This window comes from Lynx rufus, unplaced genomic scaffold (assembly GCF_022079265.1).
Source record: "Lynx rufus isolate CCGP_SWC_20201006 ecotype Redwood Valley unplaced genomic scaffold, mLynRuf1.p SCAF_15, whole genome shotgun sequence".
NCBI lineage: Eukaryota > Metazoa > Chordata > Mammalia > Carnivora > Felidae > Lynx > Lynx rufus.
Window position 1 is genome coordinate 31,273,452 of NW_025814829.1, and position 14,644 is coordinate 31,288,095.

Here is a 14,644-nt window from a genome sequence, read left to right on the forward strand (position 1 = left end):
TACAGGTATTTAATTTAGAATTTTTAAGGCACTGTGTATAAGAAAGATTAACTCATGATTTTCTTTCCCCATATTGGCTTTTTATGACTTTAGTATCAGGGTTATACTAGCACCATGAAATAAGTGGAAGCTTCCCATGATTTTCAATCCTCTGAAACAGTTTCCGGAAATTGTCTGTTCCTTGACCTTATGGTAGAACTTGCTCATTAAGATCATTTGGCCAATTTTTCTTTAAGTGTAGAGCTTTGACCACTGTTTCAGTTCTTCTGTGGTTATGCTTTTTCAGGCTTTCTACTTTTTCTTTGAGAATTTTAGGCAATTTATATTTTCTAGATACTTTGTTTCTCAGCTACGTCACCAAATATATTGCTATATAATCTCCAAAGAGTTTTAAATCTCCTATATATTATTATCTCTTGTTGTTTATTTGGCCTTGTTTTCTTAATTCATCATACTTGCCAATGTTTATTCATTTTATTATTACTTCAATAAAAGTGTTTGGTTTAAATCAATGAAAAATTTTAAAAATTTACTAATGTGTTAAGTTCTATAAATATTTGTTGTTGCTGATTTATTTTATTCCATTGTTGGTGAGCATAGCCTTCATGATAACTTTTTAGAATATATTTGGGTTCCTTTCCTGGCTTAGTTCATATTCAGTTTGATTATGGTCCATTTGTATATGAAAATTGCATGTATTCATTGTTCTATGTATCTTTCTATTAGACAGGCCTAATAATTCTTTCATTGTGATAAATTATACATTTATACATTGCTGAAATTCTCATTTTGTTTATATATTACTCTCCTGGCTTTGGTGAGTGTTGTAATGACTGTTATTTTAAACTTTCAGTCAAATAAAAATCACTTATTTTCATTTCATTAAGATCTGTTCCTGAAGATTTATCTTCGTTTTCTGTTTGGAACATATTCCTCTGTTTCTTTATTTATATATATATATATGTGTGTGTGTGTGTGTATATATATATATAAATATATATACATATATATATATTTTACTCTCTGTAATGGTTTCTTTGCATTAGATAAAATTACCATGTCTCTTAGTCTTGACAGAGTTGTGTTGTGTAGAAGTAGAACCATGTCAGTCAGCCTGGCCTGAGCTTCTAATTTTTTTCTCAAACCTTTGTGATTGTCCAAGTTCAAGTTACCTTCTTCATTCTTCAACGTTTATTTATTTTTGGGACAGAGAGAGACAGAGCATGAACGGGCGAGGGGCAGAGAGAGAGGGAGACACAGAATCGGAAACAGGCTCCAGGCTCTGAGCCATCAGCCCAGAGCCCGACGCGGGGCTCGAACTCACGGACCGCGAGATCGTGACCTGGCTGGAGTCGGACGCTTAACCGACTGCGCCACCCAGGCGCCCCACCTTCTTCATTCTTAATGGCCTTCTTAGCTGAAGATGTGCTAAGACCTGTTAGTGTGCCCTAGGGGAGGGTCACAATCAGCACCTTGATGCAGTATGATTAGAATCTAGACCCTCAATCATCAGCTGGGAGAGTATATATTTAAACCTGTTTCTGAGGAAAAACTGGGAGATGGGAACTTTTGCCTGCTCAGTCTGTGCCAAGACTTGGTGTGTGGTCTCAGGAGAGTGCTCCTGTGCCTGTTAGGAACTGCTTCTTTGGTTGCTGCAGTCCTATGGGACTTGTGAATGGAAGCCTCAGTGGCCACCAGAGCTAGGCCATTGGGGGACCTGTTCCTTGGACAGCAGCTGCAAAAGCTGGCATGCAGGTGTAATTCAAGCTCCTTCCAGGGAGATACTGGCAACTTGGAGTGAGCTGGAGGGAAAAGGTGGGGGAGGTGTCCACCAGCTTCCCAGTGACCTGGGAGGATCACAGACATGCTTTAGATGTGTGCTAAATGAGCAGTCTGACTCTCAGGCAGAAAATTTTAAACTATGCAGTAGACCTCCTTCAGAGAAAGACTGGGAGATTTTTGCTTGCTCTCTTAGTGGTGACTCTGGGGAGAGAGCTGTGACCAGTGCTCATGTGCCCCTCAAGACTGCTTCTTTGTTTGCTCGTCTTGGGGGTCTTATGAACACAGGCACCATTGGTTTTCAGAGCTAATTGCCTGTTCCTGCAATGGGAGTCTTAAAATTTGGGGTGCTAGATGTGGGGTTCAGAATCTTTGTTCCTCAGGGATAAGCTGGGAATTAGGGTTTTTCTCCCAATTGTAGGATGCTATGTGGGGGGTGGGGTTTATGGCAAGAGTATGTCTCAGCCTTGTCTGCCTGTTAAGATGTGGGTATTTTCTCATTTACCTGATGTGTAGGAGTTTCTCTGCCAGTTTCTGGATTTCTTTCAGTGTAAATTGCTCCATTTACTGAATGTATAGCTGTGCATGCAGTGCAGCCACAGAAGGAGGGAAGGGGAGGAACCTCTTGTGTCACCATCTTGATAGCCTCTCCTCTTCTAAGATTGTTTTGCTTATTTAGGTTCCCTTGAGATTCCATCTTAATTTTAAGATGAGTTTTTCTGTTTTTTGAAAAAAAAACATCATTGGGGTTTTGATAGGGATTGCCTTGAATCTGTAGATAGCTTTGGGTGGTATTGTCATCTTAATAATATTAAATATTCCAATCTATGAATATGGATGTCTGTTTCTTCTTGAAGTGTTTTGTAGTTGTCAGTATATAAGTCTTTTCCCTCCTTAGTTAAATTTATTCCTAAGTACTTTTTTTCTTTTTGATGCTATTGTAAATGGAATTCTTTTCCTAATCTGCTTTTCAGATGGTTTATTGTTAGTGTATAGAAGTGCAGCCGATTTTTGCATGTTGATTTTTGTCTTGAATCTTTGCCGAATTTTTTTTCATTAGTTGTAACAGTTTGGGTTTTTTTTATGTATATAAAATCTTTAGTTCTTTCTACATATAAAATCATTTCCTTTGCAATCAGAGATAAGTTTTGCTTCTTCCTTTCCAGTTTGGGTGCTAGGCCTATTAATTTTTATTCAGCTATTTTATATTCTTACCTTTGATCTTTTAGGTGTCATTTTCTGAGGGGATATGTTAAATCTCCTACTCTAATGGTGAATTCCAATTACTTTTTTAACTTCCAGTGTTATTTTAAGCCATATTGTTCTTGAAAATATTGAGCTCCTGAAATTGACACTTGGTGAATATCTATCAACCATTGCTTACGGAACACATGCATAACTAAGTACTAGTTTTTGACGTATTTGAAGTATTTCAAGGAAAAAAACACTTCTTGAAGATCTACTTTGTATTTGGCACTGAAGGGACAAATATCTTGAAGATTCCATTCTAGGGGAGGGACACACAGTGCTACACAGACATAAATTTGTACAATATAGCAGGCAGCATGAAGACATTTGAGTTAGGGGAATGTGTGAATCCCTGTACTATCCTTACTACTCTACTTACCAGTGTATGACCTAGGACCTGTTACTTAAAGTCTATGCCCTTCTAGTTTCTCCTTTGCAAAAAGGGAATAGTTTCTCCTACTTAGCAATATAGCTTAAGGTCATCACATAGTGAATTTGTTTTTGCATCAGAAATTGTATAGCTAAAGCATATAGATTGATACTATCTATCCCCTGGGTTACAGAAACACAGAAAAGGGGTGACTGACTCTGACAGGGTTAGAGTAGCCTATGTTTATCAAATACCAACTGTGAACTAGGAGTCTGAGCTTGCCCGGAGCAGTGCAGTTAAAAAGTAGGCCCAGAACCTGAGCACCATTTGGACTGGTCCAAAGCTGTTGGTCTCCTGAGCTGACGCTGAGCTGGAGCTTGAAGAAAGAATTAGGAGGACACATTTTCAGTAGAGAAAACAGCTTGTGCAAAGGCACAGAGCTGTAAAAGTACGTGCCATGTTGGAAGAACAGTGAGTAGAGCTGTGTCATTAGCAGGAATCAAGGTTGGAAAGTAAAATGAGGTCTGATTGTAAAGGACCTTCTTTGGATTTTAGTCTCAAGTAGTAAAAGAGCCACCAAGATATTTTGCGCAGTGGAGGGACATATTCAGTGTACCTGACGAACCAGAGGGGGAAAGGCCAGAGTATAGCATGCCAGCTAACAAAGAGGCTTCTGCACAATCCAGAGCAGAGACATGAGGACTAAAAGCACGGCCATGTTGGTAGAAGAGCAAGAACACGGGGTGAGACAGTACTGTTGGCCATTCCAGAACTTTTGGCAGGATCCCAGCCCCTCAAATATGGCTGAAGTTCTCTGATTATACCAAGAGCTTATCGTTTGCTTGGCTATTTGAAAGCCCCCTGAAATTGCTTCATATGCTGCATGGATGTGGATGCCAGACTATATAGGCTGTGCTGTTTTTAACCAAGCAGGATATGTAAACTGTGGAGCAGGTGACTTGTCCATTTAAGCAAAGTTGGCTTTGTCTTTATCACCACAGTATTTGATTCTCTCTCAGGAGCATACATTGCTTAGATCTCAGTAGTAGATACTGGAAATTTTCATTTCATTGACCAGATGTATTTTGAAGCTTCGTACACTTACAAGAAGGAAGGAGGTGTTGCTTTTGAGTGCCTTCATATATTCCTTTGGCATGGATATAGGATGGAATGGAACATTAAGGAAGTCAGGAGATTCTGTAACTTATTTAGGGCAAAGAGAGAGGCAGGTGTTAAATAACTACTGAGCACACACAGAGTATTCATGGGTCTTATGTGATGCAGATGGAAGAATAGCACTCACCATACAGGGAGGAGCGTGAGAGAGGGGTTACTCATGAAACATGGACTTCTGAATGGAAGGGACCAAAGTGCCTTGTCCAATGAAGCAAGGGGAGAGGTGTCCTGGCGGGTTGGCGCGGGATGGGACAGGAGTTCGGGTCTTCCTGAGTGTTTTGCCCTGGCCACCCTTCTCTTTCACAAGAGCTCTGATTGTTTCTTTGTTACCTTTGGTCTCATCTTTACAGCCTGTGGGGTGTTTACCCTCATTTACTCTCCCTGGTCTCCAGCAATATCCCCCATGCCATTTCCTTGTGCATCCTCTCTTACCCTCTGGGTAGCATTTTTATTAGAAAATGAAAGACTTCAGTGATTATATGGAAGAACTGTGTCCAGCTGCTCAAACCCACCCAATTTCTTTTTTTAGCTTCTTCCCATTTAAAAATAAACAGTATCAGGTCCCACTTGCCAAGCCTTTGTCAGTCTCCAGCAGCCATTCCTCCGGCCCATCTGCTCCCCCAGATGCTCAGCCTGTCCCCTCTTCCCAGCTCGGCCCCACATGCAGCCCCTCTGTGGACGAGTGTGGGACCCACCGCGCCCAGCAGCGTGCAGCCCCACCGCGCCATCTGCCTCCCCCCCAGTGCACATTCTGAGAGTAACTTCTGACCCAGTTTCCACACCACCCCAGGACCCAACTTGTTCGCCCCAGCCCAGGTCCTGTGATTTCCAGGGACAGGATGCTGACTGGAAAAGAGAGAGGAGTTTCCATAGAGATAGGAATAAACACAGGAGCTGACACCTCACAGGAGGAAAGGCAAACTAGCTTGACAGTTTAGTTCTGCCCCAAGGTTTACTTTGTTTGGGTTAGTTCCTTGTCTTTGGAAGTCAGTGTCTTAGAGGGAAGTATAAAGCAGTGCTTTGAGAGAAGTTTTAAAGTACGCTGTCCTTACAAAGTGTTCCCACACCCCATGTCTTGTTTCTTCTATCAGCGACCCTGAACTCATGCAGAGGAATTAGAGGTCTACCTTGGGTGTGTGCTTCTAGGTGTTCTGTGGGGCTTGCTGTATCCAGGCCCAAAGTCCAGGATCTGCTAAAGAGTGGGTTATATCAATGCTAACATGGAGAGAAACCATCTCAACCTGTTATTGAAGCCAGAGTCCCTGAGGGAGAACTGGTCACCCTAGGGTAGGAAGTGATTCTTTCTATTCTTCTTCTTTCCTCGGGTCTGTGGGGTGTGAGGGAGAGAAGCCTCGGGACTGGTGGCACACCATGCCTATCTGTGGTTGGCACAGGAGGCTTCTCTCAAGTTGGGTGCCAGGGGGTGGTGGGTGGGTTAGGGGAGCCTCACATTGGGGCACTGTGAAGAGCACTGTCCCTGCCCTGGGATGCCTTTCTCTGGGCCCCAGGGGAAAGGGGGAACGTTTTTGGCATCGCTCCTAATGAGGCAGGAAGGGAGGTTCTATGCCCCCATAGACCAAGAGGGAAGTGGGCTTATAAGGAACATAGAAGAAAACATTTCACCCATGCTCAAGAGACACTGTTGACTTTCTGGGCAGGACAGTTCTGTCTCACACATTGTAATATGTTTACTATCCCTGGGCCCTGCCATCTCATGCCTTAATTTTGTTACCTTGGGACAACCAAAAGCTGCTCCGCAAGTTCTAACCATCCCCTGGGGATTGGAAAACCATTCCAAGTTTTTTGCTGCCAGGATATTGAATTGCCGTAGCCTCATCTTTCCTATGGGAAGAGACCATGACCAGACCAGAGCTCTGGTGTATCCTGTTGCGTTTGTGTTAAAATCAGATTCTGTTTACCAGTCATTGCCTTATCTGACCAAGTTGGCAATTCCTATTTTCATACCTGATGGCTCCTCGCTATACACTGGCTTATTTCCCCATTTGGAGCACAGTCCATCACATGACCTCTCCTACCAGGGAGGCTTTTCAGCACCTGAATCATGACTAACATACGAGGCGTGGCCCCTGCACACGGACAGATAGCCTGTATCCAAGACGTGAAGGACCACAGGAGTGATGGCAACAATGGCTACAGGATATCTAAGGAGACTGTGTAAAAGAAATCAAGAGTTTAAAGTAGGAATGTTGATCCCATGGCCCTAGAGATGTAGAAAGTCGTATTTATTGATGGAGCTGGACAGATATACCCTTCCAGCCTTGCCCATGTGACTTCTTCCCTCCTTAGGACCTCTAAGCATGGAACTTGGGTCTGGAGTGTAAATCAGGGGCTGAGGCCAGATGGCTCCCAAGGTAGAGGGAGATCCCCAGTGTCTAAACCGTCACCTCCTGCAGTGTTTTCAGGGACTCTGAAGAGGAGAGATGGGTTCTAGCTGAGATTCACATCCCCTTTGCTATTAACCGTGGGCTATCCGCACAGGCCCTCTCTTTTGTTCCTGGTGCCTCTCATTCTGCTCTCCCACTGATCCACAGGGCAGAGAAGTGATGCTGAGTCAAGTTTGCTGCTTGTGGGCAGGCAGGCTAATTTTGTTAGTTCAGAGGATGGGGCTATTAGTTCAATCAGGTTTTTGGATTTACTTTATTGTCTCCTACTTTGGTAATCAACAACTGCCTATAAGCATCTTGATTTCTCCTTTGTATCTTTCTGGTGTATTGATTCTAAAAGCCTGTGCCTTTAATGTTCTTGCTTAGTTTTTGCAAAATTAACTCTTTATAAAAATTGAATTGTAGCCCATTTTGTCAGATTTCAGATGTCCTCCATTGTCTCTGAGATCAGAGGCTCTTTCATATTTGCTATTATTTTGACTTTTTTTCCCTAAGCAGAAATAGGAATTTATTGACTCATATAGCTGAATAATCACAGAAGCAAAGGAAGACCTGTTAGAACCAGAGCTTCGGGTGCTGAAATGAGGAGCCCTGTGCCTCCAGGACTCACTCTCCGCCTCACCTCCTCCCTTGCTCTGCCCCTTGCCCCACACCTCTGCCTCCTACCAGCCTGGCCCTTGCCCCGTACTGGGTCACCTGGCTCCTCAGTCCTGCTTAGAACTAAGCCCAATGCAAAGAGCAGTTTCCTCTCTCAGTATCTCTCAGTTGGTTATTTAATAATTGTAATCATTTCCTATAAAAGGAGAACCACTCTGAGCTTAACCAATCTACGTGCATTCTGTGTCATTGACATTAATATGGAAAAGATTACATGGAGCCTTTGAATTCCCCTAACAGGATGTAAGGTTGGAGGATACAGGTGGGCTTGGAACAGAAATGCCAGAACATCTGACTCACCGGGTCCCTTAGAAATGAAACACGTTATCAGTGGTCCTGTACCTGGAGAGAATTATTTGGATACATTTGTGCCAGTTAGGGTAATCTATATTGTCTTAATTTATCATTCTGAATTTCCCCCTTATCTCCCTCCTTCCTCTCCTCCTGCCTCCCTAGTTACTGCTGATTGAGCCAGTGATACACAGAAAATATCTTCTGCTCTCAAATGCAGAAACTGGTAGATTAATGTCTCCCTATTCTCAGAGGTGAAGAGTGCTGAATTACAAGCCCATTTCATCCCCATGTCTTTTTCATCACCATTTTTAAAAAATTTTTAATGTTTTATTTTTGAGAGAGAGAGAGACAGAGCGCTACTCGTAGGGGAGGGGCAGAGAGAGAGAGGGAGACATAGAATCCGAAGCAGGCTCCAGGCTCTGAGCTGTTAGCACAGAGCCCAACACGGGGCTCAAACCCATGAACTGCGAGATCATGACCTGAGTTGAAGTCAGACGCTTAGCTGACTGAGCCACCCAGGTGCCCCTTGTTTTTATACTGTGTAATTAACTCTTGTCTGGTCTGACTTGACAGTGTCCTCTATACATGGTTGTGGCCTTTTAGAACAAGGGAGAGACTAGAGGTCACCTTGTCTGGTAGCCTCTAACTGGGGACATGTCAGCATCATCTGAGAGCTTTCCAGAACAATGATGTCCAAGCAGATGACTCAGTGCCAACTACACAGCTTATCTGTGAGAAGATCACACTTTACTTTGACATAATGGTGGCAGTAAAACCATGCTCCAAGGTGATGCCGGAGAACACCATGGATGGGGTGACATGTGATTGCAGCTGTATCTGAGCATATAGAACAGAAGCTGGGACTGGCAGAAGAGGAAAAGGAGAGGGGGTCAGAAATTGATTTCTCTAGGTTTCCAAAAGACACTGACCAAGGCTTACACAGTGGCCCCAGATAATCCGTAACATACTTGCCAGAACTAAGCAAGTCTCCTTCCAGAGACACCCTCCAGCTTAATCCTTTTCTCATACTAGGAATTTGGTTAATTCAGATTTCTATTTGTAATTGGAGCACAGCTGAAATCAGGATGCAAGTGATCCCAGAAATATGTAGGTTTCAGGAAGATATTCAGAAACGATCTCCAAACCCTCTGCTCTCTCCTTTTTCTGTGTCTTTGGGTTTGATGGAGGTATTTGTCAGAAACCCTGGGGCCCTTTGGCCTTGCTGTTGCACTGCACCTGGTTCTCATTCTGCATATGCAGTCCCTAAGAACAGTCCCTGTGGACGTGTCGATGGCGCTCACACACTCCAGGCACAGCACTCTGCCATCTTACTCAGGAGGACCACCAGAACAGTCAGTACCAAGAAAGAAAGGCTCTGTTTACTTGATGCAGTCCCCAAGAGGTTATTAAAAGGGAAGGAAAAAGTGCAATGAAGCCCTCAGATGGACGAGCAGAATTCTTTATCATCATCATTGTTGGAAACCGCCTCTCTTTTTCCTGCGAATTTCAGGTGCTGTGACAAGCGGCCGCTCTTGGAAGCTGCCGCAGGCTCACTCTCAGTGGGGCGTGTACCCTGAGCTCTGATTCCGGGAATGAGGTCGGCTTGTGCTGATTCTCCTGCGCCCTCTTAATGGGATTCTTCCTCACAGTGGGTCAGATTGACAGGATAGCTTCCCAGAGTCAAGTTACCTGGCCCAGAACATCACCCTGATCTTGACCTCGTTACATGGAGTTGTGCTGGTTATAAGGGAGCCCAGTTTAAACAGTTCTTATACCTGTAGTTCACATGCAGAGGATGTGTGGACACATTCATTCTGGACAAATCTTGACTAGCTTCAGTGCTTGTGTGACACGTGTCAGGGGAAGCCCCTTTGGCAGTAGGAAGCAACACATTGGGGGTGCATCACTTCTTAGACCGGAGTGAGCATGACACAGGAATGGAAGTTTTTATGGCTGTTTAAGTCCTGCCCCAGCTCAGGCTCTGGGCTGGGTGTCCTGGGCTGGTACTAGAGTTGCCCGGTGGTACCTCAGCACTATTTTTGTGCCCCTCCAGTGAGACACCACCTGCCTTTTCCCCACAGATTCACTTCCTCTCCCCACAAGCCCGCCGTCGATTCCACGCCGCCTTTGCATCTTGTTCCACCTCCATGCTGATCCTGTCCAACCTGGTGTTTCTTGGGGGCAGTCAAGTTGGGAAAATCTACTGGAACAGGATCTTCATACAAGGTAAGTTGCCTGACAATGCTGTTTTCGGTCAATTTCTTGTTTTCCACGTATGCTGTTGCCACATACCTTGTGGTACATCTGTGTGGTGTAGCGGGAGGCGTTCATTGTTCTGTTCGTGGTGTGTGACCCATCAAATACCAACCAGAAACAATTCCCTGTGTTTAGCCATAACGTTCAGGGGCCCCTACGTCGATGTACCTCTCGTCTATTACATGCGGCACTTAACATTAAAAGGTATTATCCCAGCTCTCCCAAACTCTGCTGTTGCCTTCTACTAAATTAATACTCTGGTTTTTAAAAAGTTTCCTGGGGCACCTGGGTGGTTCGGTCGGTTAAGTGTCCGACTTCGGCTCGGGTCGTGATCTCATGGTCCACGAGTCCTAGCTCTGCGTCACGCTCTGTGCCGACAGCTCAGAGCCTGGAGCCTGCTTCGGATTCTGTGTTTCTGTCTCTCTCTGCCCCTCCCCCGCTCACGCTCTGTCTCTCTCTCTCTCTCTCTCTCTCTCTCTCTCTCTATCAAAAACAAATAAACAATTAAAAAAAAAAGTTTCCTAATCTTCCTTCCTAATCATCCCAGCCTTCAGTATACTGCAGAAGTCTAACCTTTCATTTACCGCTCTGAGCATCCTGGCCAGCAAGGTCCTGGAAGCCCCACTGTGCTCTCCTGTAGCTGTGGGCTTGGCACCCAGGTTTGCCACAGATCTTTGTTGTAGGTGTTCTTGTCTGAACAGCGGGATGCCAACACTCATGTCCAGTCTTGTATGTAATGTGCAGGAAGCGGTGTGTGTCAGTGTCCTCCAGCAGGTAAAATGCTGGTCTGTGGGGGTTACTGTGGAAACACTGCATTAATAACCGATCATCATTTATTTATGGTCCCTACTGCCCTTAGGCCGGAACTAAGAGCTCTGTCACGGCCTTGAGAGACTTGGGAGAATGAGGCCTGCCTACAGTGCACATTACTCCAGCCAGTTTACCGGGTGTGAAAAGCCAAGGTCCCCTGTTCTGTTTCCCTGACCAATGGCATGGTTTTGTGCCTTTGGTCTGGGAAGTTTTGCCAGGCGGTAACAACGTGATTGACTGCATGACCAGGCTGTCGTCTCTACATCCGGGTCCCTGAGGAGCCAGTGATGCTTCCACTGCAGGTTTTTTCATACCAGAAATAACCCCGGCACAGCTGCATGAGCCCAGAAGGCCCGGTCACAAGTCTAAACCGTGGCGGCTTGGGGGAGCCAGGCTCAAAGGGGCCATGAGAGAGCCCTGCTCTGCTTTCCTCTCGTCATTACAAAACCCCTCTTTGATCTTACTTTTTGAGAACTATCTTAGCTGATGGTTCCTGAAAAGACAATGTACTTTTTAAGTGGGAGCTGTCCTTTAATAAAGATGGGAGCTGATGGGGTGCAGAGGGTCTCGAGAAAAAAAACACACTTCTTGCGGTGGGCGACAGTGTCCTACTTTCCTGCTTCCAACCACAGTACCTAGCATGACGCCAAGGACACTGTGACTCGGGAAAATGCTGACTTGGGACTTGCTGGTCACATGGACAAGAAGGCTCCGATCTTTGCTTCCGGAAATGAGGCCTCAGGTATTTGCCACTTCCAAGGCACGGAGAATACATTACAAAAAAGAAGCATACATAAATGTAGGAGCTGAACATGCAAACAGAAATGTGTCCACAGACTGAGGTAGTTGTGCCAGATGCATGAGCGACTTACCGTAGGTCATAGGATGGAGTGGCTTACCTTCCCGCAAAAACTGGATTTCACAGAGGAGGTGGCAATTGAATTGGAGTTTTGAGCCGCAAGTAGGAACTTGCCAGGTGGAGAAGGCAGGTGTGTGGGAATAATTAACACTAGCTGCTCTGTCAGATAGTTCTGAACTCTCAGTAATCTTTTCTCATAGAAATTTATTCTTCTCACAGTTCATTGTGGGTCCAGTGGCTTTTTCTAGGCAGTGACTCCAGAACCTAGAATGTTTCTATGTTGATTCTTTACTTTCTTGGCCTGGCATCATGGAGGAGAAGAGCACATGGGGATGACACACAAGTACTAAATATCCCCGCCAGTGGTGACGCACAGCATTTTTGCTCACATTCCATTGGCCAGAACCAGTCACATGACCAGCCCAAGTGCAAGAGAGGGAGATGTGGGGAAGTGCACAGATATTCGTAGGTTATGGCACAGCAGGAGACGGTACGTGAGGCAACCTGGAGGTGCCCAAGGGGCAAGTAAAAATGTGAGTTGGACTCTGGAAAACAGTATGGCAGTTCCTCAAAAATTAAAATAGAAATGCCATATGATCCAGAAATTCCACTATGGAAAATTTACCCAAAGAAAATGAAAATATTAATTTAAAAAGATACGTGCACCCCTGTGTTCATTGTGGCATTATTTACAATCACCAAGGTGTTTGGTGATTACGAACAACCTAGGTGTTCATAAATAGATGAGTGGATAGAGAAGATGTGGTATGTATGTGTGATGGGATATTACTCAGCCATAAAAAGAATGAAGTCTTGCTATTTGTGACATGGATGGACGTGAAGGGTATTATGCAAAGTGACGTAAGTCAGACAAAGGCAAATACCATATGATTTTACTTACGTGTAGAATAGAAAAAAATAGTTTGGTTTTTACAATAAGCGTGCAAGAAATAACATTCTTTGGTTGGATATTGAGGTTGAGATTTTCCAAGGAAAACTGTAGCTCATGGAATAGCGGTAGAAATGATCAACTGATATACATAAAAGCTAAATTTTTGCTAAAGTAATTCTTCATCAAATAAATATAGATGGATAAGGCAAAGAAGAAAGCCCTGAGTATTCAAGAGTCAAAATGAATGATACTTGTGAATATTAACATTCAGTTTCATTTAGTCAAAATACAAAAGCTAACACAAATTTATGGAATTACCAGGTCATGGATTTTAAAACCATCAGTCACTTCCACGATCACTATGATTATGATGCTATGGCCTGTGATAATTCATTTACAAACATTGTACTCTAACAAAGAGGGAAAAATGAATTTTTTGAATTTACAAATAAATAATATTGATAATTAAAAAAAAATAAAAACAGAAACAGACTTGTGAATACACAGAGCTGGTGGCTGCCATAGGGGAGAGGGACATGGGGTGGGGGGTGAAATAGGTGAAGAGGATTAAGAAGTACAAACTTTCAGTTATAAAATAAGTTCCAGACATGAAAGGTACAGCATAAAGAATATAATCAATAATATAATAATGGTACGTGGTGCCATAATGTAACTATACTTATTGTGGTGAGCGTCGCACAGTGTATGGAATTGTGGAATGACTATGTTGTGCCTCTGAAACTACTAATACAACATCGTATGTCAACTGTACTTCAGTAATCAAGTGTTTGTCTGGATGTGGGTTACAGTTGGGGAGGTTTGGACTACATGAACTGTGGGAGTCAAGGGCTCATAGGTACGTGAGGCCACGGGGGGTGGATACAGGTCCCCAGGCAGTAGGCACAGAGTGAGAAGAGAGCAGGGTGGGAGGTGTGATCTGGCTGTGCCGGCACGTAAAGTGGCGGAGGAAAGATCACAGCTATAAGATGTTCTTACTGCTTCTCGAAGGCATGCTTTGCCCTGCACCCTGTGGAACTAACATCAGGCGCCCCGGGGTCAGGGCTCAGAAGAAAACCGGTCTGCCTCTGCCGTGCGGGTCCTGCTATGGCCTTTGACTGGATCTATGTTGTACCTTTGGAGCCAGGTGCCTGAGTCCTGGAGACCCAATCTCCAAATATGGAGGGCTCTGTGGAAGCACTTTTCTCTGGTTTCTGAGGCCAGGGAGGCTCAACTTAGAAGGCATTTACTGTGTCAGAGAGTCTTTAAGTCGGCCTGGTCCCATCCCAGCTGGTCTGTCCCATGGGCCTCCTGAGGCAGGGGATGTCTACTGGGGACTTGGCAGTTCCCTTGTTTGCATGTTCCCCACTGCGGGTCTTTGAGTGAATTTCAGCATCTCCTGGAGGAAACTAAAGCAGATGGTGCCAAATCTCCCATCCTTGAGACCTCTGGATTTTACTTCATAACTCATTTGATTGACTTGATAGAACAGTAATATGAATATTCATGTTTGGGTACAAAAAAGTACTAATGAGTTTGTAGGATGTTTCCTCATAACTCTGTTGGGGGTGTTACATTCGCTTTCTAAAATTAAAAAAATCTGAATTCTGAAACTCCTCTGCTCCCAATGGTTTCAGATACAGGATTGCTGACCTGCACATGTATCAGCTGATGAATGAATCAGGACTTTGAGACCCTGGTTGTCTCTGGCCTCTTCTTCAGCCAGTGGAGTTTGCTGTTCTGAGACCCACCCCTACTCACTGAGGAACATGAGACAGGAGAGAGTGAGGGGACGGAGAGTTCAAGCTCAGTATTTAGATTTCCAGGTTGAATGGGAAGGTGGCCCTTCCCCAAGGGTAACACACTTGGTCCCTGTGCACCTTGATGGGCTGGGCCCTGCT

The 14,644-nt window shown here is 44.4% G+C and overlaps 1 protein-coding gene across 3 annotated transcripts in view; it reads left to right on the top strand.

Moving 5' to 3' along the window:
- HHAT (hedgehog acyltransferase) overlaps window positions 1-14,644 on the top strand; it is a 299,112-nt gene that overhangs the window by 234,939 nt on the left and 49,529 nt on the right. For all 3 annotated transcript variants that reach the window (XM_047077282.1, XM_047077283.1, XM_047077284.1), the window contains one exon: window positions 10,011-10,155. In XM_047077282.1, coding sequence (XP_046933238.1) covers window positions 10,011-10,155 — 145 coding nt within the window. The remainder of the gene's footprint in view (window positions 1-10,010; window positions 10,156-14,644) is intronic.